Genomic DNA, 26,754 nt, shown 5'->3' on the forward strand with positions numbered 1-26,754 from the left:
GGGTTTTGGGGTGGGTTTGGGGTTTGGGGGGTTTTGAGGGGGTTTGAGGGGCTTGTGGGGGTCTGGGGGGGGTTGGGGGGCGTCTGGGGAGGTTTTGGGGGGGTTTTGGGGTCGGGGGGGTGTCTGAAGAAGTGGTTTTGGGGGGGGTGGGGGGTTTGGGGTGGGTTTGGGGGAGTTTGAGGGGGTTTGGGGGGGTCTGGGGGGAGTTTGGGAGGGTTTTGGGGCAGGTTTGGGGGGGTGGAGGGGGTTGGGGGGCTCTGAAGTGGGTTTGGGGGGGGTTGGGGTCGGGGTGGTCAGAGGAAGTGGATTTGGGGGGGTCTGGGGGGTTTTGGGGTCGGGGGGTGTCTGAAGAGGTGGATTTGGGGGGGTTTTGGGGGGGTTTGAATGGGTCTGGAGGGGGTTGAGGGGGCTTGGGGGGATCTGGGGGGTTTGAGGGGGTTTTGGGGGGGTCTGGGGGGGGGGTTTGGGGGGGTTGGGGGTTTGAGGGGGTTTGGGGGGTTTTTGGAGGGGGTGTGAGGGGGTTTGGGGGGTTTGGGGGGGGTTTGAGGGGGTCTGGAGGGGGTTTGGGGGGAATTGGGGTCGGGGGGTGTCTGAAGAGGTGGATTGGGGGGGGTTGGGGGGGCTGTGAGGGGGTTTTGGGGGGTCTGGGGGGGTTTTGGGGGGTCTGGAGGGGGTTTGGGGGGGGTTGAGGGGGTTTGGGGGGTCTGGAGGGGGTTTGGGGGGGGTGAGGGGGTTTGGGGAGGTTTGGGGGGAGTTTGGGGGGAGTTTGGGGGGGTTTTGGGTGGGGTTTGGGGGGGTTTGAGGGGGGGGTTGAGGGGGCTTGGGGGGTCTGGAGGGGGGTTGGGGGGGTTGGGGTGGGTTTGGGGGGTCTGGGGGGGGGTCTGGGGGGTTTGGGGGTGTCTGAAGAGGTGGTTTTGGGGGGGGTTGGGGGGAGTTTGGGGGGTGGGTTTGGGGAAGTTTGAGGGGTTATGGTGGGGGTTTTGAGGGGGTCTGGAGGGGGTTTGGGGGGGATTTGGGGTCGGGGGGTGTCTGAAGAGGTGGATTTGGGGGGGTTGGGGGGGCGTGAGGGGGTTTTGGGGGTCTGGGGGGTTTTGGGGGGTCTGGAGGGGGTTTGGGGGGGGTTGAGGGGGTTTGGGGGGGGTCTGGAGGGGGTTTGAGGGGGTTTGGGAGGGTTTGAGGGGCTTGGGGGGCTCTGAGGGGGTTTTGGGGGGTCTGGAGGGGGTTTTGAGGGGGCTTGGGGAGGTCTGGGGGGTCTTGGGGGGTTTGAGGGGGTCTGGGGGGGTCTGGGGGGGTCTGGAGGGGGTTTTGTGGGGTCTGGAGGGGGTTTTGAGGGGGCTTGGGGAGGTCTGGGGGGTCTTGGGGGGGTTTGAGGGGGTCTGGGGGGGTCTGGAGGGGGTTTTGGGGGGTCTGGAGGGGGTTTGAGGGGGCTTGGGGGGTCTGGGGGGTTTTGGGGGGTCTGGAAGGGGTTTTGGGGTGGGTTTGGGGGGGTTTGAGGGGGTTTGAGGGGGCTTGTGGGGTCTGGGGGGGCTTGTGGGGGTTGTGGGGTTTGGGGGGTCTGGAGGGGGTTTGGGGGGTCTGAGGGGGTTTGGGGGGGGGGGGATCATTAGGGGGGGGTCCCCCCATCCCCCTGACCCCTCCCCCCACCCAGGTCGACATGTTCTCCGGGCCATTTTCATCCGCGAGGCGCTGGGCTGGGACCAGCTGGGCTCGGTGGGGGCGTTACTGGGGGTCACCGCCCTGTACACCGTGACTGGTGGGACTGGGAGGCACTGGGAGGGGCTGGGAGGGCACTGGGAGGACTGGGAGGGGCTGGGAGGGGCTGGGAGGGGATTGGGAGGGGGATTGGGAGGGACTGGGAGGGACTGGGAGGGCACTGGGGAGGGGTGGGAGGGGATTGGGAGAGGATTGGGAGGCATTGGGAGGTACTGGGAGGGGACTGGGAGGCACTGGGAGGGGACTGGGAGGCGCTGGAAGGGGCTGGGAGGCACTGGGAGGGGCTGGGAGGGCACTGGGAGGGGCTGGGAGGGGATTGGGAGGGGATTGGGAGGGATTGGGAGGGAAACTGGGGGGGATAGGAAGGTATTGGGAAAGGACTGGGAGGGACTGGGAGGCACTGGTGGGCACTGGGAGGGGAACTAGAAGGGACTGGAGGCGCTGGGAGGGGCTGGGAGGGGATTGGTGAGGGGCTGGGAGGGCACTGGGAGGCACTGGGAGGGGATTGGGAGGGCTGGGAGGGGATTGGGAGGTATTGGGAAAGGATTGGGAGGGACTGGGAGGCACTGGTGGGCACTGGGAGGGGACTGGGAGGCACTGGGAGGTGCTGGGAGGGGCTGGGAGGGGATTGGGAGGGGCTGGGAGGAGACTGGGAGGGGCTGGAAGGAGACTGGGAGGCACTGGGAGGGGACTGGGAGGGACTGGGAGGGGATTCGGAGGCACTGGGAGGAGCTGGGAGGGGATTGGGAGGGACTGGGAGGCACTGGGAGGGGCTGGGAGGGGATTGGGAGAGACTGGGAGAGGATTGGGAGGGGACTGGGAGGCACTGGGAGAGGATTGGGAGGGGACTGGGAGGGACTGGGAGGGGCTGGAGGGGACTGGAGGGGCTGGGAGGGGATTGGGAGGGGACTGGGAGGGACTGGGAGGGGCTGGAGGGGACTGGGAGGGGCTGGGAGGGACTGGGAGGGGACTGGGAGGCACTGGGAGGGGATTTGGAAGGGGATTGGAAGGGGACTGGGAGGGACTGGGAGGGGACTGGGAGGGGCCCAGTGGTGTGGTGGGTAACTGGGGGTAACTGGTCCCTAACTGGGGTTGACTGGTTCTTAACTGTCCCTAACTGGGGATGACTGGTACCTAACTGGGGTGTAATGGGGTAACTGGTCCCTAACTGGGGTGACTGGTCCCTAACTGGGGTAACTGGTCCCTAACTGGGGTTGACTGGTCGATAACTGGTCCTAACTGGGGGTGACTGGTCCCTAACTGGTTCTTAACTGGTGGTAACTGGTCCCTAACAGGGGTATCTGGTCCCTAACTGGGGTGACTGGTCCCTAACTGGGGTAACTGGTCCCTAACTGGTCCCTAACTGTTCCCTAACTGGGGTAACTGGTCATAACTGGTCCCTAGCTGGGGTAACTGGTCCATAACTGGATGACTGGTTCCTAACTGGGATGACTGGTCCTAACTGGTCCCTAACTGGGGTATCTGGTCCTAACTGGTCCCTAACTGGGGATAACTGGTCCCTAACTGTTTCTTACCTGGTGGCAACTGGTCCTTAACTGGGGTAACTGGTCCCAAACTGGTTCTTAACTGGTGGTAACTGGTCCCTCACTGGGTGTAATGGGGGTATCTGGTCCCTAACTGGCCCCTAACTGGGTGACTGGTCCATAACTGCTCCTTAACTGGGGGTGGCTGGTCCCTAACTGGTCCCTAACTGGGGTAACTGTTCCCTAACTGGGGTGACTGGTCCCTGACTGGTCCCTAACTGGGGTATCTGGTCCCTAACTGGTCCATAACTGGGGGTGACTGGTCCCTAACTGGTCCCTAACTGGGGTATCTGGTCCCTAACTGGTCCCTAACTGGGGTGACTGGTCCCTAACTGGTCCCTAACTGGGGTATCTGGTCCCTAACTGGGGGTGACTGGTCCTAACTGGTCCCTAACTGGGGTGACTGGTCCCTAACTGGTCCCTAACTGGGGTATCTGGTCCCTAACTGGTCCCTAACTGGGGTTGACTGGTCCCTAACTGGTCCCTAACTGGGGATAACTGGTCCCTAACTGGTTCTTACCTGGTGGCAACTGGTCCTTAACTGGGGTAACTGGTCCCTAACTGGTTCTTACCTGGTGGCAACTGGTCCTTAACTGGTGGTAACTGGTCCCTAACAGGGGTATCTGGTCCCTAACTGGTCCCTAACTGGGGTAACTGGTCCCTAACTGGTTCTTAACTGTGGTAACTGGTCCCTAACAGGGGTATCTGGTCCCTAACTGGGGCAACTGTTCCCTAACTGGGGGTAACTGGTACCTAACTGGGGGCGACTGGTCCCTAACTGGGGTGAATGGTCCCTAACAGTCCCTAACGTGGGTTACCTGGTCCTGTCCTAACTGGTCCCTAACTGGTCCCTAACTGGGGTGACTGGTCCCTAACTGGGGTATCTGGTCCCTAACTGGGCTGACTGGTCCCTACTGGGGTGACTGGTCCCTGACTGGTCCCTAACTGGGGTGACTGGTCCCTAACTGGGCTGACTGGTCCCTAACTGGGGTGACTGGTCCCTGACTGGTCCCTAACTGGGCTGACTGGTCCCTAACTGGGGTAACTGGTCCCTAACTGGGGGTGACTGGTCCCTAACTGGTCCCTAACTGGGGTATCTGGTCCCTGACTAGTCCCTAACTGGGGGTGACTGGTCCCTAACTGGTCCCTAACTGGGGTAACTGGTCCCTAACTGGGGGTGACTGGTCCCTAACTGGTCCCTAACTGGGGTGACTGGTCCCTAACTGGGGTGACTGGTCGATAACTGGTCCCTAACTGGGGTGACTGGTCCCTGACTGGTCCCTAACTGGGGTAACTGGTCCCTAACTGGCCGCGTCCCGCAGGGGGGCTGGCGGCGCTGATGTACGCGGACGTGGTGCAGACCTCCATCATCATCGGCGGGGCCTCGGTGCTGGCGGTCTATGGTGGGACTGGGAGCACTGGGAGGCACTGGGAGGGGCTGGGAGGGGATTGGGAGGGACTGGGAGGGGACTGGGAGGGACTGGGGGGGGATTAGGAGGGACTGGGAGGGACTGGGAGGGGATTGGGAGGGGATTGGGAGGGACTGGGAGGGGATTGGGAGGACACTGGGATGGACTGAGAAGCACTGGGAGGGGATTGGGAGGCACTGGGAGGCACTGGGAGGGACTGGGAGGGGAATAGGGGGGATTGGGAGGCTCTGGGAGGCACTGGGAGGGGATTGGGAGGGACTGGGAGGGGATTGGGATGGACTGGGAGGGACTGGGACGGACTGGGAGGGGACTGGGAGGGGATTGGGGGGTACTGGGAGGCACTGGGAGAGTACTGGGAAGTGGTGGTGAAGCCAGTTGTCCCCTAACTACCCCATACTGGCCCATACTGGTCCTTACTGGTCCATACTGGTCAGCACTGGGCGTGGTGGGGGGCTACAGGGGTCTCTGGGAGACACTGGTAAGGGCTTGAGAGCCACTGGGAGCTACTGGGAGCTACTGGGAGGGACCTGGGAGGTGCTGGGGAAGCCAGTTGTCCCCTGACCACCCCCATACTGGCCCATACTGGTCCTTACTGGTCCATACTGTTAAGCACTGGGCACAGTGGGGGGCTGTGGGACACACTGGGAGGGGCTCTGGGAGACACTAGGAGGGTACTGGGAGGTGCTGGGGAAGCCAGTTGTCCCCTGACCACCCCCATACTGGCCCATACTGGTCCTTAATGGTCCATACTGGTCAGTACTGGCTGCAGTGGGAGGGCATTGGGAGACACTGGGAGGGGATTTAGAGGCACTGGGAGGGTACTGGGAGGTGCTGGGGAAGCCAGTTGTCCCCTGACTACCCCATACTGGCCCATACTGGCCCATACTGGTCCTTACTGGTCCTTACTGGTCCATACTGGTCAGTACTGGGCACAGTGGGGGGGCTGTGGGAGACACTGGGAGGGGCTCTGGGAGACACTGGGAGGGTACTGGGAGGTGCTGGGGAAGCCAGATGTCCTCTGACCACCCCATACTGGCCCATATTGGCCCATACTGGTCCTTACTGGTGCTTACTGGTCCATACTGGTCCATACTGGTCAGCACTGGGAGCGGTGGGAGGGGATTAGCAGGCACTGGGAGGGGATTTGGAGGCACTGGGAGGGTACTGGGAGGTGCTGGGGAAGCCAGTTGTCCCCTGACCACCCCATAGTGGCCCATACTGGTCCATACTGGTCCTTACTGGTCCATACTGGTCCATACTGGTCAGCACTGGGAGCGGTGGGAGGGTACTGGGAGGCACTGGGAGGGGATTTGGAGGCACTGGGAGGGTCCTGGGAGGTGCTGGGGAAGCCAGTTGTCCCCTGAACCCCCCATACTGGCCCATACTGGTCCTTACTGGTCCTTACTGGTCCATACTGGTCAGCACTGGGTGCAGTGGGAGGGGATTGGGAGGCACTGGGAGAGGATTTAGAGGCACTGGGAGGGTCCTGGGAGGTGCTGGGGAAGCCAGTTGTCCCCTGACCCCCCCATACTGGCCCATACTGGCCCATACTGGTCCTTACTGGTCCATACTGGTCAGCACTGGGAGCGGTGGGGGGCTACGGGGGTCTCCGGGAGCTCTACCCGCTGGCGCTGGCGCCCAACGTGACGGGTCCCTGCGGGCGCCCCCGGCCCGACGCCTTCCACCTCCTGCGGCACCCGCGGACGGGGGACCTGCCCTGGCCGGGGCTCCTGCTGGGACTGGGAATCATCTCCGCCTGGTACTGGTGCACCGACCAGGTGGGACTGGGAGGCACTGGGAGGGGACTGGGAGGGAATGGGAGGGGATTGGGAGGGTACTGGGAGGGCACTGGGAGAGGATTGGGAGGGGATTTGGGGGGACTGGGATGGACTGGGAGGGACTGGGAGGGTACTGGGAGGCACTGGGAGGGTACTGGGATGAACTGGGAGGCACTGGGAGGGGATTGGGAGGCACTGGGAGGCACTGAGTGGACACTGGGAGGGCACTGGGATGGACTGGGAGGCACTGGGAGGGGATTGGGAGGACACTGGGATGGACTGGGAGGGACTGGGAGGCACTGGGAGGGGATTGGGAGGGCACTGGGAGGCACTGGGAGGCACTGGGAGGGGATTGGGAGGACACTGGCATAGACTGGGAGAGAATGGGAGGCACTGGGAGGGGACTGGGAGGGCACTGGGAGGGCACTGGGAGGCACTGGGAGGCACTGGGAGGGGACTGGGAGGGCACTGGGATGGACTGGGAGGCACTGGGATGGGATTGGGAGGACACTGGGAGGGTACTGGGATAGACTGGGAGGCACTGGGAGGCAGTGGGAGGGGATTGGGAGGGACTGGGAGGGGACTGGGAGGGACTGGGAGGGGTTTAGAAGGGATTGGGAGGCACTGGGAGGCACTGGGAGAGGATTGGGAGGGGATTTGGGGGGACTGGGATGGACTGTGAGGGACTGGGAGGGTACTGGGAGGCGCTGGGAGGGTACTGGGATGAACTGGGAGGCACTGGGAGGGGATTGGGAGGCACTGGGAGGCACTGGGTGGACACTGGGATGCCACTGGGATGGACTGGGAGGCACTGGGAGGGGATTGGGAGGACACTGGGATGGACTGGGAGGGACTGGGAGGCACTGGGAGGGTATTGGGAGGGCACTGGGAGGCACTGGGAGGCACTGGGAGGGGATTGGGAGGCGATTGGGAGGCACTGGGAGGGGACTGGGAGGGACTGGGAGGCACTGGGAGGGGACTGGTAGGGACCTGCCCTGGCCGGGGCTCCTGCTGGGACTGGGAATCATCTCCGCCTGGTACTGGTGCACCGACCAGGTGGGACTGGGAGGCACTGGGAGGGGACTGGGAGAGGATTGGGAGGGACTGGGAGGCACTGGGAGGCACTGGGAGGGGATTGGGAGGCACTGGCATGGACTGGGAGAGAATGGGAGGCACTGGGAGGGGACTGGGAGGGCACTGGGAGGGCACTGGGAGGCACTGGGAGGCCACTGGGATGGACTGGGAGGCACTGGGAGGGGATTGGGAGGGCACTGGGATGGACTGGGAGAGAATGGGAGGCACTGGGAGGGGACTGGGAGGGCACTGGGATGGACTGGGAGGCACTGGGATGGGATTGGGAGGCACTGGGAGGGGACTGGGAAGGACTGGGAGGCACTGGGAGGGGACTGGGAGGGACCTGCCCTGGCCGGGGCTCCTGCTGGGACTGGGAATCATCTCCGCATGGTACTGGTGCACCGACCAGGTGGGACTGGGAGGCACTGGGAGGGGACTGGGAGGGAATGGGAGGGGATTGGGAGGGACTGGGAGGCACTGGGAGGCACTGGGAGAGGATTGGGAGGGGATTTGGGGGGACTGGGATGGACTGGGAGGGACTGGGAGGGTACTGGGAGGCACTGGGAGGGTACTGGGATGAACTGGGAGGCACTGGGAGGGGATTGGGAGGCACTGGGAGGCACTGGGTGGACACTGGGATGCCACTGGGATGGACTGGGAGGCACTGGGAGGGGATTGGGAGGACACTGGGATGGACTGGGAGGGACTGGGAGGCACTGGGAGGGGATTGGGAGGGCACTGGGAGGCACTGGGAGGGGATTGGGAGGACACTGGCATGGACTGGGATAGACTGGGAGGCACTGGGAGGGGACTGGGAGGGCACTGGGATGGACTGGGAGGCACTAGGATGGGATTGGGAGGACACTGGGAGGGTACTGGGATAGACTGGGAGGCACTGGGAGGCAGTGGGAGGGGATTGGGAGGCACTGGGAGGGGACTGGGAGGGACTGGGAGGCACTGGGAGGGGACTGGGAGGGACCTGCCCTGGCCGGGGCTCCTGCTGGGACTGGGAATCATCTCCGCCTGGTACTGGTGCACCGACCAGGTGGGACTGGGAGGCACTGGGATGGGACTGGGAGGGACTGGGAGGGGTTTAGAGGGGATTGGGAGGCACTGGGAGGCACTGGGAGAGGATTGGGAGGGGATTTGGGGGGACTGGGATGGACTGGGAGGGACTGGGAGGGTACTGGGAGGCACTGGGAGGGTACTGGGATGAACTGGGAGGCACTGGGAGGGGATTGGGAGGCACTGGGAGGCACTGAGTGGACACTGGGATACCACTGGGATGGACTGGGAGGCACTGGGAGGGGACTGGGAGGACACTGGGATGGACTGGGAGGGACTGGGAGGCACTGGGAGGGGATTGGGAGGGCACTGGGAGGCACTGGGAGGGGATTGGGAGGACACTGGCATGGACTGGGATAGACTGGGAGGCACTGGGAGGGGACTGGGATGGCACTGGGATGGACTGGGAGGCACTGGGATGGGATTGGGAGGGCACTGGGAGGCACTGGGAGGGGATTGGGAGGACACTGGCATGGACTGGGATAGACTGGGAGGCACTGGGAGGGGACTGGGAGGGCACTGGGATGGACTGGGAGGCACTGGGATGGGATTGGGAGGACACTGGGAGGGTACTGGGATAGACTGGGAGGCACTGGGAGGCACTGGGAGAGGATTGGGAGGGGACTGGGATACACTGGGTTGGACTGGGAGGCACTGGGAAGGGATTGGGAGGGACCTGCCCTGGCCGGGGCTCCTGCTGGGACTGGGAATCATCTCCGCCTGGTACTGGTGCACCGACCAGGTGGGACTGGGAGGCACTGGGAGGGGACTGGGAGGGGCTGGGAGGGGATTGGGAGGGACTGGGAGGGGCTGGGAGAGGATTGGGAGGCACTGGGAGGGGATTGGGAGGGCACTGGGAGGCACTGGGAGGGGACTGGGATGCACTGGGAGGGGACTGGGATGCACTGGGAGACACTGGGGTGGGATTGGGAGGCACTGGGAGGCACTGGGAGGGGACTGGGAGGCACTCGGAGGCACTGGGAGGCACTGGGAGGCACTGGGAGGGGATTGGGAGGACACTGGGATGGACTGGGAGGGACTGGGAGGCACTGGGAGGGGATTGGGAGGGCACTGGGAGGCACTGGGAGGGCACTGGGATAGACTGGGAGGCACTGGGAGGCACTGGCAGGGGATTGGGAGGCCACTGGGATGGACTGGGAGGCACTGGGAGGGGATTGGGAGGCCACTGGGAGGGTACTGGGATAGACTGGGAGGCACTGGGAGGCAGTGGGAGGGGATTGGGAGGCACTGGGAGGGGACTGGGAGGCACTGGGAGTCACTGGGAGGGACCTGCCCTGGCCGGGGCTCCTGCTGGGACTGGGAATCATCTCCGCCTGGTACTGGTGCACCGACCAGGTGGGACTGGGAGGCACTGGGAGGGGACTGGGAGGGAATGGGAAAGGATTGGGAGGGACTGGGAGGCACTGGGAGGCACTGGGAGAGGATTGGGAGGGGATTTGGGGGGACTGGGATGGACTGGGAGGGACTGGGAGGGTACTGGGAGGCACTGGGAGGGTACTGGGATGAACTGGGAGGCACTGGGAGGGGATTGGGAGGCACTGGGAGGCACTGGGTGGACACTGGGATGCCACTGGGATGGACTGGGAGGCACTGGGAGGGGATTGGGAGGACACTGGGATGGACTGGGAGGGACTGGGAGGCACTGGGAGGGGATTGGGAGGGGACTGGGAGGCACTGGGAGGCACTGGGAGGGGATTGGGAGGACACTGGCATAGACTGGGAGAGAATGGGAGGCACTGGGAGGGGACTGGGAGGGCACTGGGATGGACTGGGAGGCAGTGGGAGGGGATTGGGAGGCACTGGGAGGGCACTGGGATAGACTGGGAGGCAGTGGGAGGCACTGGGAGGGACCTGCCCTGGCCGGGGCTCCTGCTGGGACTGGGAATCATCTCCGCACGGTACTGGTGCACCGACCAGGTGGGACTGGGAGGCACTGGGAGAGCACTGGGAGAGGATTGGGAGGGGATTTGGGGGGACTGGGATGGACTGGGAGGGTACTGGGAGGCACTGGGAGGGGATTGGGAAGCACTGGGAGGCACTGGGTGGACACTGGGAGGCCACTGGGAAGGACTGGGGGGCACTGGGAGAGACTGGGAGGACACTGGGATGGACTGGGAGGGGCTGGGAGGGGCTGGGAGGGGATTGGGAGGGCACTGGGAGGCACTGGGAGGGCACTGAGATAGACTGGGAGGCACTGGGAGGCACTGGGAGGGGATTGGGAGGACACTGGCATGGACTGGGATAGACTGGGAGGCACTGGGAGGGGACTGGGATGGCACTGGGATGGACTGGGAGGCACTGGGATGGGATTGGGAGGGCACTGGGAGGCACTGGGAGGGGATTGGGAGGACACTGGCATGGACTGGGATAGACTGGGAGGCACTGGGAGGGGACTGGGAGGGCACTGGGATGGACTGGGAGGCACTGGGATGGGATTGGGAGGACACTGGGAGGGTACTGGGATAGACTGGGAGGCACTGGGAGGCACTGGGAGAGGATTGGGAGGGGACTGGGATACACTGGGTTGGACTGGGAGGCACTGGGAAGGGATTGGGAGGGACCTGCCCTGGCCGGGGCTCCTGCTGGGACTGGGAATCATCTCCGCCTGGTACTGGTGCACCGACCAGGTGGGACTGGGAGGCACTGGGAGGGGACTGGGAGGGGCTGGGAGGGGATTGGGAGGGACTGGGAGGGGCTGGGAGAGGATTGGGAGGCACTGGGAGGGGATTGGGAGGGCACTGGGAGGCACTGGGAGGGGACTGGGATGCACTGGGAGGGGACTGGGATGCACTGGGAGACACTGGGGTGGGATTGGGAGGCACTGGGAGGGGATTGGGAGGACACTGGCATGGACTGGGATAGACTGGGAGGCACTGGGAGGGGACTGGGAGGGCACTGGGATGGACTGGGAGGCACTAGGATGGGATTGGGAGGACACTGGGAGGGTACTGGGATAGACTGGGAGGCACTGGGAGGCAGTGGGAGGGGATTGGGAGGCACTGGGAGGGGACTGGGAGGGACTGGGAGGCACTGGGAGGGGACTGGGAGGGACCTGCCCTGGCCGGGGCTCCTGCTGGGACTGGGAATCATCTCCGCCTGGTACTGGTGCACCGACCAGGTGGGACTGGGAGGCACTGGGATGGGACTGGGAGGGACTGGGAGGGGTTTAGAGGGGATTGGGAGGCACTGGGAGGCACTGGGAGAGGATTGGGAGGGGATTTGGGGGGACTGGGATGGACTGGGAGGGACTGGGAGGGTACTGGGAGGCACTGGGAGGGTACTGGGATGAACTGGGAGGCACTGGGAGGGGATTGGGAGGCACTGGGAGGCACTGAGTGGACACTGGGATACCACTGGGATGGACTGGGAGGCACTGGGAGGGGACTGGGAGGACACTGGGATGGACTGGGAGGGACTGGGAGGCACTGGGAGGGGATTGGGAGGGCACTGGGAGGCACTGGGAGGGGATTGGGAGGACACTGGCATGGACTGGGATAGACTGGGAGGCACTGGGAGGGGACTGGGATGGCACTGGGATGGACTGGGAGGCACTGGGATGGGATTGGGAGGGCACTGGGAGGCACTGGGAGGGGATTGGGAGGACACTGGCATGGACTGGGATAGACTGGGAGGCACTGGGAGGGGACTGGGAGGGCACTGGGATGGACTGGGAGGCACTGGGATGGGATTGGGAGGACACTGGGAGGGTACTGGGATAGACTGGGAGGCACTGGGAGGCACTGGGAGAGGATTGGGAGGGGACTGGGATACACTGGGTTGGACTGGGAGGCACTGGGAAGGGATTGGGAGGGACCTGCCCTGGCCGGGGCTCCTGCTGGGACTGGGAATCATCTCCGCCTGGTACTGGTGCACCGACCAGGTGGGACTGGGAGGCACTGGGAGGGGACTGGGAGGGGCTGGGAGGGGATTGGGAGGGACTGGGAGGGGCTGGGAGAGGATTGGGAGGCACTGGGAGGGGATTGGGAGGGCACTGGGAGGCACTGGGAGGGGACTGGGATGCACTGGGAGGGGACTGGGATGCACTGGGAGACACTGGGGTGGGATTGGGAGGCACTGGGAGGCACTGGGAGGGGACTGGGAGGCACTCGGAGGCACTGGGAGGCACTGGGAGGCACTGGGAGGGGATTGGGAGGACACTGGGATGGACTGGGAGGGACTGGGAGGCACTGGGAGGGGATTGGGAGGGCACTGGGAGGCACTGGGAGGGCACTGGGATAGACTGGGAGGCACTGGGAGGCACTGGCAGGGGATTGGGAGGCCACTGGGATGGACTGGGAGGCACTGGGAGGGGATTGGGAGGCCACTGGGAGGGTACTGGGATAGACTGGGAGGCACTGGGAGGCAGTGGGAGGGGATTGGGAGGCACTGGGAGGGGACTGGGAGGCACTGGGAGTCACTGGGAGGGACCTGCCCTGGCCGGGGCTCCTGCTGGGACTGGGAATCATCTCCGCCTGGTACTGGTGCACCGACCAGGTGGGACTGGGAGGCACTGGGAGGGGACTGGGAGGGAATGGGAAAGGATTGGGAGGGACTGGGAGGCACTGGGAGGCACTGGGAGAGGATTGGGAGGGGATTTGGGGGGACTGGGATGGACTGGGAGGGACTGGGAGGGTACTGGGAGGCACTGGGAGGGTACTGGGATGAACTGGGAGGCACTGGGAGGGGATTGGGAGGCACTGGGAGGCACTGGGTGGACACTGGGATGCCACTGGGATGGACTGGGAGGCACTGGGAGGGGATTGGGAGGACACTGGGAGGCACTGGGAGGCACTGGGAGGGGATTGGGAGGACACTGGCATAGACTGGGAGAGAATGGGAGGCACTGGGATGGGACTGGGAGGGCACTGGGATGGACTGGGAGGCAGTGGGAGGGGATTGGGAGGCACTGGGAGGGCACTGGGATAGACTGGGAGGCAGTGGGAGGCACTGGGAGGGACCTGCCCTGGCCGGGGCTCCTGCTGGGACTGGGAATCATCTCCGCACGGTACTGGTGCACCGACCAGGTGGGACTGGGAGGCACTGGGAGAGCACTGGGAGAGGATTGGGAGGGGATTTGGGGGGACTGGGATGGACTGGGAGGGTACTGGGAGGCACTGGGAGGGGATTGGGAAGCACTGGGAGGCACTGGGTGGACACTGGGAGGCCACTGGGATGGACTGGGGGGCACTGGGAGAGACTGGGAGGACACTGGGATGGACTGGGAGGGGCTGGGAGGGGCTGGGAGGGGATTGGGAGGGCACTGGGAGGCACTGGGAGGGCACTGAGATAGACTGGGAGGCACTGGGAGGCACTGGGAGGGGATTGGGAGGACACTGGCATGGACTGGGATAGACTGGGAGGCACTGGGAGGGGACTGGGATGGCACTGGGATGGACTGGGAGGCACTGGGATGGGATTGGGAGGGCACTGGGAGGCACTGGGAGGGGATTGGGAGGACACTGGCATGGACTGGGATAGACTGGGAGGCACTGGGAGGGGACTGGGAGGGCACTGGGATGGACTGGGAGGCACTGGGATGGGATTGGGAGGACACTGGGAGGGTACTGGGATAGACTGGGAGGCACTGGGAGGCACTGGGAGAGGATTGGGAGGGGACTGGGATACACTGGGTTGGACTGGGAGGCACTGGGAAGGGATTGGGAGGGACCTGCCCTGGCCGGGGCTCCTGCTGGGACTGGGAATCATCTCCGCCTGGTACTGGTGCACCGACCAGGTGGGACTGGGAGGCACTGGGAGGGGACTGGGAGGGGCTGGGAGGGGATTGGGAGGGACTGGGAGGGGCTGGGAGAGGATTGGGAGGCACTGGGAGGGGATTGGGAGGGCACTGGGAGGCACTGGGAGGGGACTGGGATGCACTGGGAGGGGACTGGGATGCACTGGGAGACACTGGGGTGGGATTGGGAGGCACTGGGAGGCACTGGGAGGGGACTGGGAGGCACTCGGAGGCACTGGGAGGCACTGGGAGGCACTGGGAGGGGATTGGGAGGACACTGGGATGGACTGGGAGGGACTGGGAGGCACTGGGAGGGGATTGGGAGGGCACTGGGAGGCACTGGGAGGGCACTGGGATAGACTGGGAGGCACTGGGAGGCACTGGCAGGGGATTGGGAGGCCACTGGGATGGACTGGGAGGCACTGGGAGGGGATTGGGAGGCCACTGGGAGGGTACTGGGATAGACTGGGAGGCACTGGGAGGCAGTGGGAGGGGATTGGGAGGCACTGGGAGGGGACTGGGAGGCACTGGGAGTCACTGGGAGGGACCTGCCCTGGCCGGGGCTCCTGCTGGGACTGGGAATCATCTCCGCCTGGTACTGGTGCACCGACCAGGTGGGACTGGGAGGCACTGGGAGGGGACTGGGAGGGAATGGGAAAGGATTGGGAGGGACTGGGAGGCACTGGGAGGCACTGGGAGAGGATTGGGAGGGGATTTGGGGGGACTGGGATGGACTGGGAGGGACTGGGAGGGTACTGGGAGGCACTGGGAGGGTACTGGGATGAACTGGGAGGCACTGGGAGGGGATTGGGAGGCACTGGGAGGCACTGGGTGGACACTGGGATGCCACTGGGATGGACTGGGAGGCACTGGGAGGGGATTGGGAGGACACTGGGATGGACTGGGAGGGACTGGGAGGCACTGGGAGGGGATTGGGAGGGGACTGGGAGGCACTGGGAGGCACTGGGAGGGGATTGGGAGGACACTGGCATAGACTGGGAGAGAATGGGAGGCACTGGGATGGGACTGGGAGGGCACTGGGATGGACTGGGAGGCAGTGGGAGGGGATTGGGAGGCACTGGGAGGGCACTGGGATAGACTGGGAGGCAGTGGGAGGCACTGGGAGGGACCTGCCCTGGCCGGGGCTCCTGCTGGGACTGGGAATCATCTCCGCACGGTACTGGTGCACCGACCAGGTGGGACTGGGAGGCACTGGGAGAGCACTGGGAGAGGATTGGGAGGGGATTTGGGGGGACTGGGATGGACTGGGAGGGTACTGGGAGGCACTGGGAGGGGATTGGGAAGCACTGGGAGGCACTGGGTGGACACTGGGAGGCCACTGGGATGGACTGGGGGGCACTGGGAGAGACTGGGAGGACACTGGGATGGACTGGGAGGGGCTGGGAGGGGCTGGGAGGGGATTGGGAGGGCACTGGGAGGCACTGGGAGGGCACTGAGATAGACTGGGAGGCACTGGGAGGCACTGGGAGGGGATTGGGAGGACACTGGCATGGACTGGGAGAGAATGGGAGGCACTGGGAGGGGACTGGGAGGGCACTGGGAGGGGACTGGGAGGGCACTGGGAGGGCACTGGGAGGCACTGGGAGGCACTGGGAGGCCACTGGGGTGGACTGGGAGGCACTGGGAGGGGATTGGGAGGACACTGGGAGGGTACTGGGATAGACTGGGAGGCACTGGGAGGCAGTGGGAGGGGATTGGGAGGGACTGGTAGGGGACTGGGAGGCACTGGGAGGCACTGGGAGGCACTGGGATGGACCTGCCCTGGCCGGGGCTCCTGCTGGGACTGGGAATCATCTCCGCCTGGTACTGGTGCACCGACCAGGTGGGACTGGGAGGCACTGGGAAGGGATTGGGAGGGGATTTGATGGGACTGGGATGGACTGGGAGGCACTGGGAAGGGATTTAGAGGGACTGGGATGGGCTGGGAGAGGATTGGGAGGCACTGGGAGGGGATTGGGAGGGCACTGGGAGGCACTGGGAGGCACTGGGTGGACACTGGGAGGGCACTGGGATGGACTGGGAGGCACTGGGAGGGGATTGGGAGGACACTGGGATGGACTGGGAGGGACTGGGAGGCACTGGGAGGGGATTGGGAGGGCACTGGGATAGACTGGGAGGCACTGGGAGGGTAACTGGTGTGACTGTTGTGTAACTGGTGTGCAAGTGGTGTAACTGGGGTGTAACTGGTGTAACTGGTGTGTAACTGGGGTAACTGGTGTGTAACTGGGGTAACTGGTCAGTAACTGGTGTGTAACTGGTGTGTCACTGGTGGGTAACTGGTTCCTAACTGGGGTAACTGGTGTGTAACTGGTCAGTAACTGGTCAGTAACTGGTGTAACTGGTGTGTAACTGGTGTAACTGGTCAGTAACTGGTGTGACTGGTGTGTGACTGGTGTGTGACTGGTGTGTAACTGGTGTAACTGGTGTGATACTGCTGTGTAACTGGTGTGTAACTGGTGTAACTGGTGTGTAACTGGTGTAACTGGTCAGTAACTGGTCAGTAACTGGTGTGATACTGGTGTGTAACTGGTGTGACTGGTGTGTAACTGGTGTGTAACTGGTGTAACAGGTCAGTAACTGGTGTGTAACTGGTGTGACTGGTCAGTAACTGGTCAGTAACTGGTGTGACTGGTGTGTAACTGGTGTGTAACTGGTGTAACTGGTCAGTAACTGGTGTAACTGGTCAGTAACTGGTCAGTAACTGGTGTGTAACTGGTGTAACTGGTGTGTAAGTGGTGTAACTGGTCAGTAACTGGTGTAACTGGTCAGTAACTGGTGGGTAACTGGTGTAACTGGTCAGTAACTGGTGTGTAACTGGGGTAACTGGTGTGATACTGGGTGTAACTGGTATGATACTGGTGTGTAAGTGGTGTAACTGGTGTGTAACTGGTGTCACTGGTATGATACTGGTGTGTAACTGGTGTGTAACTGGTGTCACTGGTCAGTAACTGGTGTGTAAGTGGTGTAACTGGTCAGTAACTGGTCAGTAACTGGGGTAACTGGTGGTTAACTGGTGTGTAACTGGTGTAACTGGTGTGTAACTGGTCAGTAACTGGTGTGTAACTGGGGTAACTGGTGTGATACTGGGTGTAACTGGTATGATACTGGTGTGTAAGTGGTGTAACTGGTGTGTAACTGGTGTAACTGGGAGGGTAACTGGTGTAACTGGTCAGTAACTGGTGTGTAACTGGTCAGCAACTGGTGTGTAACTGGTGTGTAACTGGTGTCACTGGTATGATACTGGTGTGTAACTGGTGTCACTGGTCAGTAACTGGTGTGTAAGTGGTGTAACTGGTCAGTAACTGGTGTGATACTGGTGTGTAACTGGTGTAACTGGTCAGTAACTGGTCAGTAAGTGGTGTGTAATTGGGGTAACTGGTCAGTAACTGGTGTGTAACTGGTGTCACTGGTCAGTAACTGGTGTCACTGGTCAGTAACTGGTGTGATACTGGTGTAACTGGTGCGTAACTGGTGTGTAAGTGGTGTAACTGGTCAGTAACTGGTGTGTAAGTGGTGTAACTGGTCAGTAACTGGTGTGATACTGGTGTGTAACTGGTGTCACTGGTATGATACTGGTGTGTAACTGGTGTGTAACTGGTGTCACTGGTCAGTAACTGGTGTGTAAGTGGTGTAACTGGTCAGTAACTGGTGTGTAACTGGTGTAACTGGTCAGTAACTGGTCAGTAACTGGTGTAGCTGGTCAGTAACTGGTGTGTAACTGGTGTAACTGGTGTGATACTGGGTGTAACTGGTGTGTAAGTGGTGTAACTGGTGTGTAACTGGTGTAACTGGTCAGTAACTGGTCAGTAACTGGTGTGTAACTGGTGTAACTGGTGGGTAACTGGTTTCTAACTGGTGTCACTGGTCAGTAACTGGTGTGTAAGTGGTGTAACTGGTGTGATACTGGTGTCACTGGTGTGATACTGGGGGTAACTGGTGTGCCCGGTGCGCAGGTGATCGTGCAGCGCTGCCTGGCCGGCCGCTCCCTGCGCCACGTCCGCGCCGGCTGCGTGGCCTGTGGGTACCTCAAGGTGCTGCCCATGTTCCTCATGGTGCTGCCCGGCATGGCCGCCCGCGTCCTCTTCCCCGGTCAGTGCCCAGTACGGCCCAGTCCGCACCAGTAGGGACCAGTACAGACCAGTATAGGCCAGTCCGGGACCAGTACGGCCCTGTGCAACCCGGTATGGCCCAGTGAGGCCTAGTGCGGCCTAGTGCGGCCTAGTGTGGCCTAGTGAGGCCTAGTGAGGCCTAGTACAGCCCCATGCAGCCTTATGTGCCCCAGTACAGCCCAGTATGGCCCAGTACATCCCAGTATGGCCTAGTACAGCCCTGTGCAGCCTTGTGTGCCCCAGTACGGCCCAGTACGGCCCAGTACAGCTCAGTGCAACCCAGTATGACCTAGTGAGGCCTAGTGCGGCCTAATGAGGCCTAGTACAGCCCCGTGCAGCCTTATGTGCCCCAGTACAGACCAGTATGGCCCAGTACAGCCCAGTGCAACCCAGTATGGCCTAATGAGGCCTAGTGCAGCCTAGTACAGCCCCATGCAGCCTTGTGCAGCCTAGTACAGTCCAGTATGGCCCAGTACAGCCCAGTGCAACCCAGTATGGCCTAGTAAGGCCTAGTGCAGCCTACTGAGGCCTAGGGCAGCTCTGTGCAGCCTTATGCACCCCACTACAGCCCAGTACAGCCCAGTATGGCCCAGTGCAGCCTGGTGCGGCCCAGTGAGGCCTAGTACAGCCCCCTAGGGAAGCCTTATGCGCCCCAGTACAGCCCAGTACAGCCCAGTGCAACCCAGTATGACCTAGTGAGGCCTAGTGCAGCCTAGTGAGGCCTAGTACAGCCCCATGCAGCCTTGTGTGCCCCAGTACAGGCCAGTCCAGCCCAGTCCAGCCCAGTGCGGCCCAGTACAACCCAGTACAGTCCAGTAAGGCCCAGTAAGTCCCAGTACAGCCCAACACAGCGGCCCAGCACACCCTCTCCCTACAGCCATCCAACATGGCGGCCCAATATGTCCCCCCCCATTGATGCCACAATCCCCCCTCCCCCCCCCAACCCCAGTAAGTCCCAGTAAGTCCCAGTAAGTCCCAGTAACTCCTCCCCCAGAGGAAGTGGCCTGCGCAGACCCCCAGAGCTGCGGCCGAGCCTGCGGGACCCCCTGGGGCTGCTCCAACGTGGCTTATCCCCGGCTGGTGATGCGCCTGCTGCCCGAGGGTACTGGTGATACTGGTTATACTGGGGATACTGGGGGGAGGGAGGGTGTTATTTGCATGTTATTTGGGGCTATTAGCGGGTTATTAGGGATTATTAGTGGCTATTAGCATGTTATTATTGGCTATTAGCAATTATTAGGGGTTATTAGGGGCTATTAACACGTTATTAGTGGCTATTAGCGCCTTATTAGGGACTATTAGTGGTTATTAGGGGCTATTAGCACGTTATTAGGGGCTTTTTGTGGCTATTAGTGTGTTATTATTAGGACTATTAGCGGTTATTAGTGATTAGTAGCGCGTTATTAGTGGTTATTAGGGGCTATTACCGTGTTATTAGTGGCTATTAGTGTTATTATTAGGACTATTAGCGGTTATTAGTGATTAGTAGTGCGTTATTAGTGGTTATTAGGGGCTATTACCGTGTTATTAGTGGCTATTAGCAGTTATTAGGGGTTATTAGCGGGTTATGAGTGGCCATTAGTGCCTTCTTGGGGGATAAAAGCGCGTTATTGGGGGGAATTAGGGTGTTGTTAGCGGTTATTAGGTGCTATTAACACGTTATTAGTGGCTATTAGCGCATTATTAGGGGTCATTAGGGGTTATTAGAGGTTATTAGTGGCTATTAGCGCGTTATTAGGTGTTATTAGTGGTTAGTACGGGCTGTGGGCACATTATTGGGGGCCGTTAGCGCCTGATTAGGAGCTATTAGGGCATTATTAGGGCCTGTGAGGACGTTATTAGGTGTTATTAGAGGCTATTAGCACGTTATTAAGTGTTATTAGGGGCTATTAGCAGGTTATTAGGGGTTATTTCGGCTATTAGCGCGTTATTAGAGGCTATTAGCACATTATTAGTGGCTATTAGCGGGTTATTAGTGGCTATTAACGGGTTATTAGAGGCTATTAGTGGTTATTAGCAGGTTATTAGCGGCTATTAGTGCCTATTAGCGGCTATTAGCTTGTTATTAGAGGCTGTTATCAGGCCGTGGGGGCTGTGGGGGGGGCCGTGCTGCCCCCCCACACCCCTCACCAACCCCCCTTACCCCCCCCAGGCCTGCGGGGGCTGATGCTGGCGGTGGTCCTGGCCGCGCTCATGTCCTCCCTGGCCTCCATCTTCGCCAGCTCCGGGGCCCTCTTCACCTTCGACGTCTATCGGCGCCTTCGGCCTCAGGCCGGGCCCCGGCACCTCCTCATCGTCGGCAGGTGAGGGGGGGAGAGGGGTCTTTTGGGGAGGGGGGGTGGGGTAGGGTGGGGGGCACCCATCAGTTGGGAGCTCAGGTCTACCCCAGTCAATGGGGCTCAAGGTCTTGGGTGGGGGGATGGACACCTCGGTGTCAAGGTTGGGGGGGCCTGGGGGGCACCCAAGGGCTTGAGAGGGCACCCAGGGGACATGGGGGGCACCCAGAGGACTTGGGGGGGCACCCAGGGGTCTGGAGGGGTCTTTTGGGGGTGGTTGGGGGACTGGAGGGCTGGGGGGACCCATAGTTTGGGAGCTCAGGTCTACCCAGTCAATGGAGCTCAAGGCCTTTTGAGGGGGGATGGGCACCCAGGTGTCAAGGTTGGGGGGGTCTGGGGGGCACCCAAGAGTTTGAGAGGGCACCCAGAGGACTTGGGGGGGCACCCAGGGGTCTGGAGGGGTCTTTTGGGGGTGGTTGGGGGGCTGGAGGGGTGGGGGCACCCATGGGTTGGGAGCTCAGGTCTACCCAGTCAATGGAGCTCAAGGTCTTTGAGGGGGGATGGGCACCCAGGTGTCAAGGTTGGGGGGGGTCTGGGAAGGGTCTGGGGGGCACCCAAGGGTTTGAGAAGGCACCCAGAGGACTTAGAGGGGCACCCAGGGTTCTGTGGGGTCTTTTGGGGGTGGTTGGATGGGTGGGGGTGGGGGCACCCATCATTTGGGAGCTCAGGTCTACCCAGTCAATGGGGCTCAAGGTCTTGGGTGGGGGGACAGACACCCAGGTGTCAAGGTTGGGGGGGTCTGGGGGGCACCCAAGGGTTTGAGAGGGCACCCAGGGGACTTGGGGGGGCACCCAGGGATCTGAGGGGTCTTTTGGGGGTGGTTGGGAGGCTGGAGGGGTGGAGGGTGGGGGCACCCATGGGTTGGGAGCTCAGGTCTACCCCAGTCAATGGGGCTCAAGGCCTTGGGCAGGGGACACCCAGAGGTTGGGGGTCTTCAGGGTGGTCTGGGGGGGCACCCAGAGGTTTGGGGGGGGGTATCTAGGGGTCTGGGGGAGCACTCAGGGGGCCGGGAGGGGCACCCAAGGTGTCGGGGGGACTGTTGGGGGGGTACCCAGCATTTGGGAGCTCAGGTCTACCCATTCAATAGACCTATGACCCACCCCAGGGATCAATTTGGGGGGGGGGGGGGGGGGGGCATCACTTGGGGGTCCCCCCACCCTGACCCCCTAAAGATGAACCTCCCGGGGGGGTGTGGATTTTGGGGGGGGGGGGGGGTCCCCAGGCTGTGGATCGGAGCCATGGTAGGGCTGAGTATTTTGGGGGGGGTTAGGAGGGGCACCCAGTGTTTGGGAGCTCAGGTCTACCCATTCAATAGACCTATGACCCACCCCAGGGATCAATTTGGGGGAGGGGGGGGGCATCACTTGGGGGTCCCCCCACCCCGACCCCCTAAAGATGAACCTTCCGGGGGGGGTGTGGATTTTGGGGGGGGGGTCCCCGGGCTGTGGAGTGGCACCATGGTGGGGCTGAGTCTTTTGGGGGGGGGTGGGAGGGGCACCTAGCATTTGGGAGCTCAGGTCTACCCATTCAATGACCCACCCCAAGGATCCATCTAAGAGGCGTGGGGGGGGGCATCATTTGGGGGTCCCCCCACCCCGACCCCCTAAAAATGAACCTCCCGGGGGGTGGGTGGATTTTGGGGGGGGGTCCCCAGGCTGTGGAGTGGCGCCATGGTGGGGCTGAGTCTTTTGGGGGGGCTGGGAGGGGCACCCAGCATTCGGGAGCTCAGGTCTACCCATTCAATAGACCTATGACCGACCCCAGGGATCAATTTGGGGGGGGGGGGGGGCATCACTTGGGGGTCCCCCCACCCCGACCCCCTAAAGATGAACCTCCCGGGGGGTGGGTGGATTTTGGGGGGGGGGTCCCCAGGCTGTGGATTGGCGCCATGGTGGGGCTGAGCCTGGCTTGGCTGCCGGTGGTGGAGGCAGCAAGGGGGGGGCAGCTCTTCGACTACATCCAAGCAGTGGGGAGTTACCTGGCCCCCCCTGTTGCCGCCGTCTTCTTCCTCGCCGTCTTCGTCCCCCGAGTTAACGAGCCTGTGAGTAATTAGGGGGACCCCTCCCCTAATTAACCCACCCACCCCCTCAATCAATCCTCCTCCCCAATTAAGAGAAATCCCCCCAAAACACCACCCCCCCCCGTTGACCCCTTAAGAATGATGCTGACCCAACCCCCCACCCCTTCTTCTTCTTCCTCCTCTTCCTCCCCCCCCCCACACCCCTTTTTTAGGGTGCATTTTGGGGTCTCCTGGGGGGGTTGGGGTTGGGTTTAGGCCGCTTGATCCCCGAGTTCGTTTGGGGACGGGGACGTGTGAGACCCCCGGGCTTTGCCCCCCCTTTGTTTGTGGCCTTCACTACCTGCACTTCGCCGCCCTCCTCTTCCTCGCCACCGGCCTCATCGTCATCGGCGTCTCCCTCTGTTACCCACCCATCCCACGCCAGCACGTGAGTAGAGGGGGGCTTTTGGGGGGGGGGAGGCACCCCCAGGGGTGTCACACACCCACCTATCCCCCCCCATCCCTCCTCCCCCCCCCCCCAAAATCTCCTCAGCTTCATCGGTTGGTCTTCAGCCTCCGCAACAGCCAAGAGCCGCGGGTTGACCTTGACCTCCTTGACCTTGGGCAACCCAAAAATGGGGCTGGGGGGGGCCAGGTAGAAGGTAAAGGTAATTTTTGGGGGGGACACCCACCCCCCCAAAAGGTTTTGGGGCAGTGGGGGGGGGCAACTAAAGGGGGAGCTGGTGTTTGGGAGTTCAGGTCTACCCAGGTGATGTGGGTGGAGGTCTTAAGGGAGGGTACTCAGGGGGGTGGGGGGACACCAAATGGGTCTGGGGGCACCTTGGGTGGGGGCACTGAGAGCTGGGGGGGGCACCCAGGGGATGAGGTTAGGGGGTGGGGGCACCCCAGCACTTAAGGGGGTACCCAGGGATCTGAGGGGGGACCTGGGGGAGGTTAACTGGGGGGCACTCAGGGGGGTGGGGGGACACCAAATGGGGCTGGGGGCACCTTGGATGGGGGCACTGAGAGCTGGGGGGGGGGGGGGGAGTACCAAGGGGATGAGGTTAGGGGGTGGGGGCACCCCAGCACTTAAGGGGGTACCCAGGGGTCTGAGGAGGGACCTGGGGGGGATCAAGAGGGGATGAACTGGGGGTGGGGAGGGGGTCTTGGGCTGGACACAGGGGTCTTGGGGAGGGGGGGGCAGGCAGCTGTGGGGGAGCATGGAGGGATTTGGGGCGGGGGGGGGGGGCCCTCTGGGGAGGAGTCTTGGGGGGGCACCCAGGGGGCCCATGGGACACCCAAGGTTGGGTCCCACGGACTGACACCCACCCCCCACCTTCCTCCCCTCCTCCTCCCCCCCCTCCCCCCAATTCCAGATGTGGAGGCAGAACCAGGAGCACAGGGGGCGGGGCCACCAGAGGAGGGGGGAGGGGCCATCCCCGAGGCCCCACCCCCAAGGACGGACTGTGGGACCGCGTGGTCGACGCCAACGCGCTCATCCTGATGGCCGTGGCCGTCTTCCTCTGGGGGTACTTTGCCTGAACAACCCCCCAATTCCCCTCCCCAACCCTGAAATGACCCAAAATCTGGGGAAAATGGCACAAAACGAGCCCTGAGGGGGCTGAAAAGTGAATTAAACGGCCTGAAATGGGCAAAAATTGGAGTGAAATGGCCCAAAATGAGATGAAAATGGCCCAAAATGAGATTAAAATGGCCCAAAATGAGACAAAAATGGCCCAAAATGAGATTTACATGGCCCAAAGTGAGATGAAAATGGCCCGAAAGGGGAAGAAAAGACACAAAAATGGATCAAAACTGCCCCAAATGAGAGGAAAATCGCCTGAAATGACACAAAAATGGCCCAAAACAAGAGGAAAATGGCCCAAAATGATGAAAAAATGACCCAAAACAAGACAAAACTGGCCCAAAAATACTCAAAACTGATCCCAAATGACCCAAAATGACCTGAAAATGGCCCAAAACAACATGAAAATGGCCCAAAATGACATAAAATGGACCAAAATGACATGAAAATGGCCTGGAATGAACAGAAAATGGCCCAAAATGACACAAAATGGCCCAAAATGACATAAAAATGGCCCCAAATGAGACAAAACTGGTCTGAAATGATACAAAAATGGCCCAAAAAGAGAATGGCCCAAAATGACCCCAAAATTGACTGAAATGACTTGAAAAATGGCCAAAAATGAGATGAAAATGACCTGAAACAAAATGAGAATGGCCCAAACAAACCCAAATATGGCCTGAAATGACCAAAAATGGTCAAAAATGAGATGAAAATGGCCCAAAATGACATGAAAAGGTCCTGAAATGACCTAAAACTGGCCCAAAATGAGACGTAATGGCCCAAAATGACCCCAAAATGGTGGAAAACATCCCAAAAAATGCCTGAAATGAGATGAAATGGCCCAAAAATGACCCCAAAATGGCCCAAAACGGCCCAAAACAGCCCCAAAACGGGTCAAACTTAGATGAAAATGGCCCAAAATAACCCGAAACTGGCCCCAAATGAGGCAAAACCTGCCCAAAATGAGCCAAAATTGGCCTGAAATGACCCAAACCCCCAGTAAAATGCCCCAAATCCTGACTAAAAAGGCCCCAAATGACAAAAAAAGAGGCAAAACCAGCTCTGAAGGAGCCAAATTTGGCCTAAAGTGGCCCAAAACTGAGCCCAAAGGGGCCTAAACAGGCCCAAACCCACCCAAAAGGCACCTGGGAAGGGCCCAAACTGAGGTGAAATCACCCCAAATGAGGAGAAAACGGCCCCAAAAAGGCCCCAAGCGACACAAAATGGTCTGAAATGACCCAAAATGAGACAAAACCGGTTCAGAGCGGCCCAAAATCGGGCCTAAAATGGCCCAAACTGGCCTGAACCAGCCTAAAATGGCCTAAACCGGCCTAAACCAGACTGAACCTGACTAAAATGGTGCAAACTGGCCTAAAATGGCCTGGAACGGCCTAAAATTGCCTAAATTGGCCTAAAACAGCATGAACTGGCCTAGAATGGCCCAGACTTGCCTAAACCATCCTAAAATGGCCTAGAATGGCCCAAACTGGCCTAAACCAGCTCAAACTGGCCTAAAATGACCTAATCCAGCTATAAACCAGCCAAAAATGGCCCCAACCAGCCCAGAATAGCCCAAACTGGCCTAAAACGGCCTGAACTGGCCCAAACTGGCCTAAAATGGCCTGGCCTGGCCTAAACTGGCTTAAATTGGCCTAAAATGACTCAAATTGGCCTAGAATGACCCAAACTGGCCTAAAATGGCCTGGCGTGGCCTAAAGTTGCCTAAACCAGGCCTAAACTGGGTTAAAATGGCCCAAACTGGCCTAAAATGGCCTGGACTGGCTTAAACTTGCCTAAACCAGGCCTAAACTGGGTTTAAATGACCCAAACTGTCCTAGAATGGCCCAAACTGGCCTAAAATGGCCTGAACTGGCCTAGAATGACCCAAACTGGCCTAGAATGACCCAAACTGGCCTAAAATGGCCTGGACTGGCTTAAACCTGTCTAAACCAGGCCTAAACTGGGTTTAAATGACCCAAACTGGCCTAAAATGGCCTGAACTGGCCTAAAATGACTCAAACTGGCCTAGAATGACCCAAACTGGCCTAAAATGGCCTGGACTGGCTTAAACTTGCCCAAACCAGGCCTAAACTGGGTTAAAACGGCCCAAACTGGCCTAAAATGGCCCAAACCAGCTTAAACCTGCCTGAACTGGCCTAAAATGGCCCGAACTGGCCTAAAATGGCCCAAACTGGCCTAAAATGGCCCAAACCGGCCTAAAGCAGCCTGAACTGGCCTAAAATGACTCAAATTGGCCTAGAATGACCCAAACTGGCCTAAAATGGCCCAAACTGGCCTAAAATGGCGTGGCCTGGCCTAAAGTTGCCTAAACCAGGCCTAAA

At 61.1% G+C, this 26,754-nt stretch overlaps 1 protein-coding gene across 1 annotated transcript; it reads left to right on the plus strand.

The window, feature by feature from the left end:
• Positions 1 to 1,648: 1,648 nt before the first annotated feature.
• LOC311204672 (sodium/glucose cotransporter 2-like) lies at positions 1,649 to 24,366 on the plus strand (the record flags this gene model as incomplete). Its single annotated transcript, XM_084281065.1, is given in 14 exon segments — positions 1,649 to 1,664; positions 1,667 to 1,753; positions 4,580 to 4,660; positions 6,266 to 6,446; positions 15,486 to 15,555; positions 18,334 to 18,469; positions 19,484 to 19,591; positions 20,642 to 20,792; positions 22,698 to 22,866; positions 23,058 to 23,118; positions 23,121 to 23,272; positions 23,378 to 23,486; positions 24,201 to 24,278; positions 24,281 to 24,366. Coding segments are annotated over 14 exon segments (1,485 nt in total), but the record flags the coding sequence as incomplete, so codon positions are not given.
• Between the last annotated feature and the right edge of the window lie 2,388 nt (positions 24,367 to 26,754).

Source organism: Gallinula chloropus (assembly GCF_964237585.1).
Source record: "Gallinula chloropus genome assembly, contig: HAP1_SCAFFOLD_364, whole genome shotgun sequence".
NCBI lineage: Eukaryota > Metazoa > Chordata > Aves > Gruiformes > Rallidae > Gallinula > Gallinula chloropus.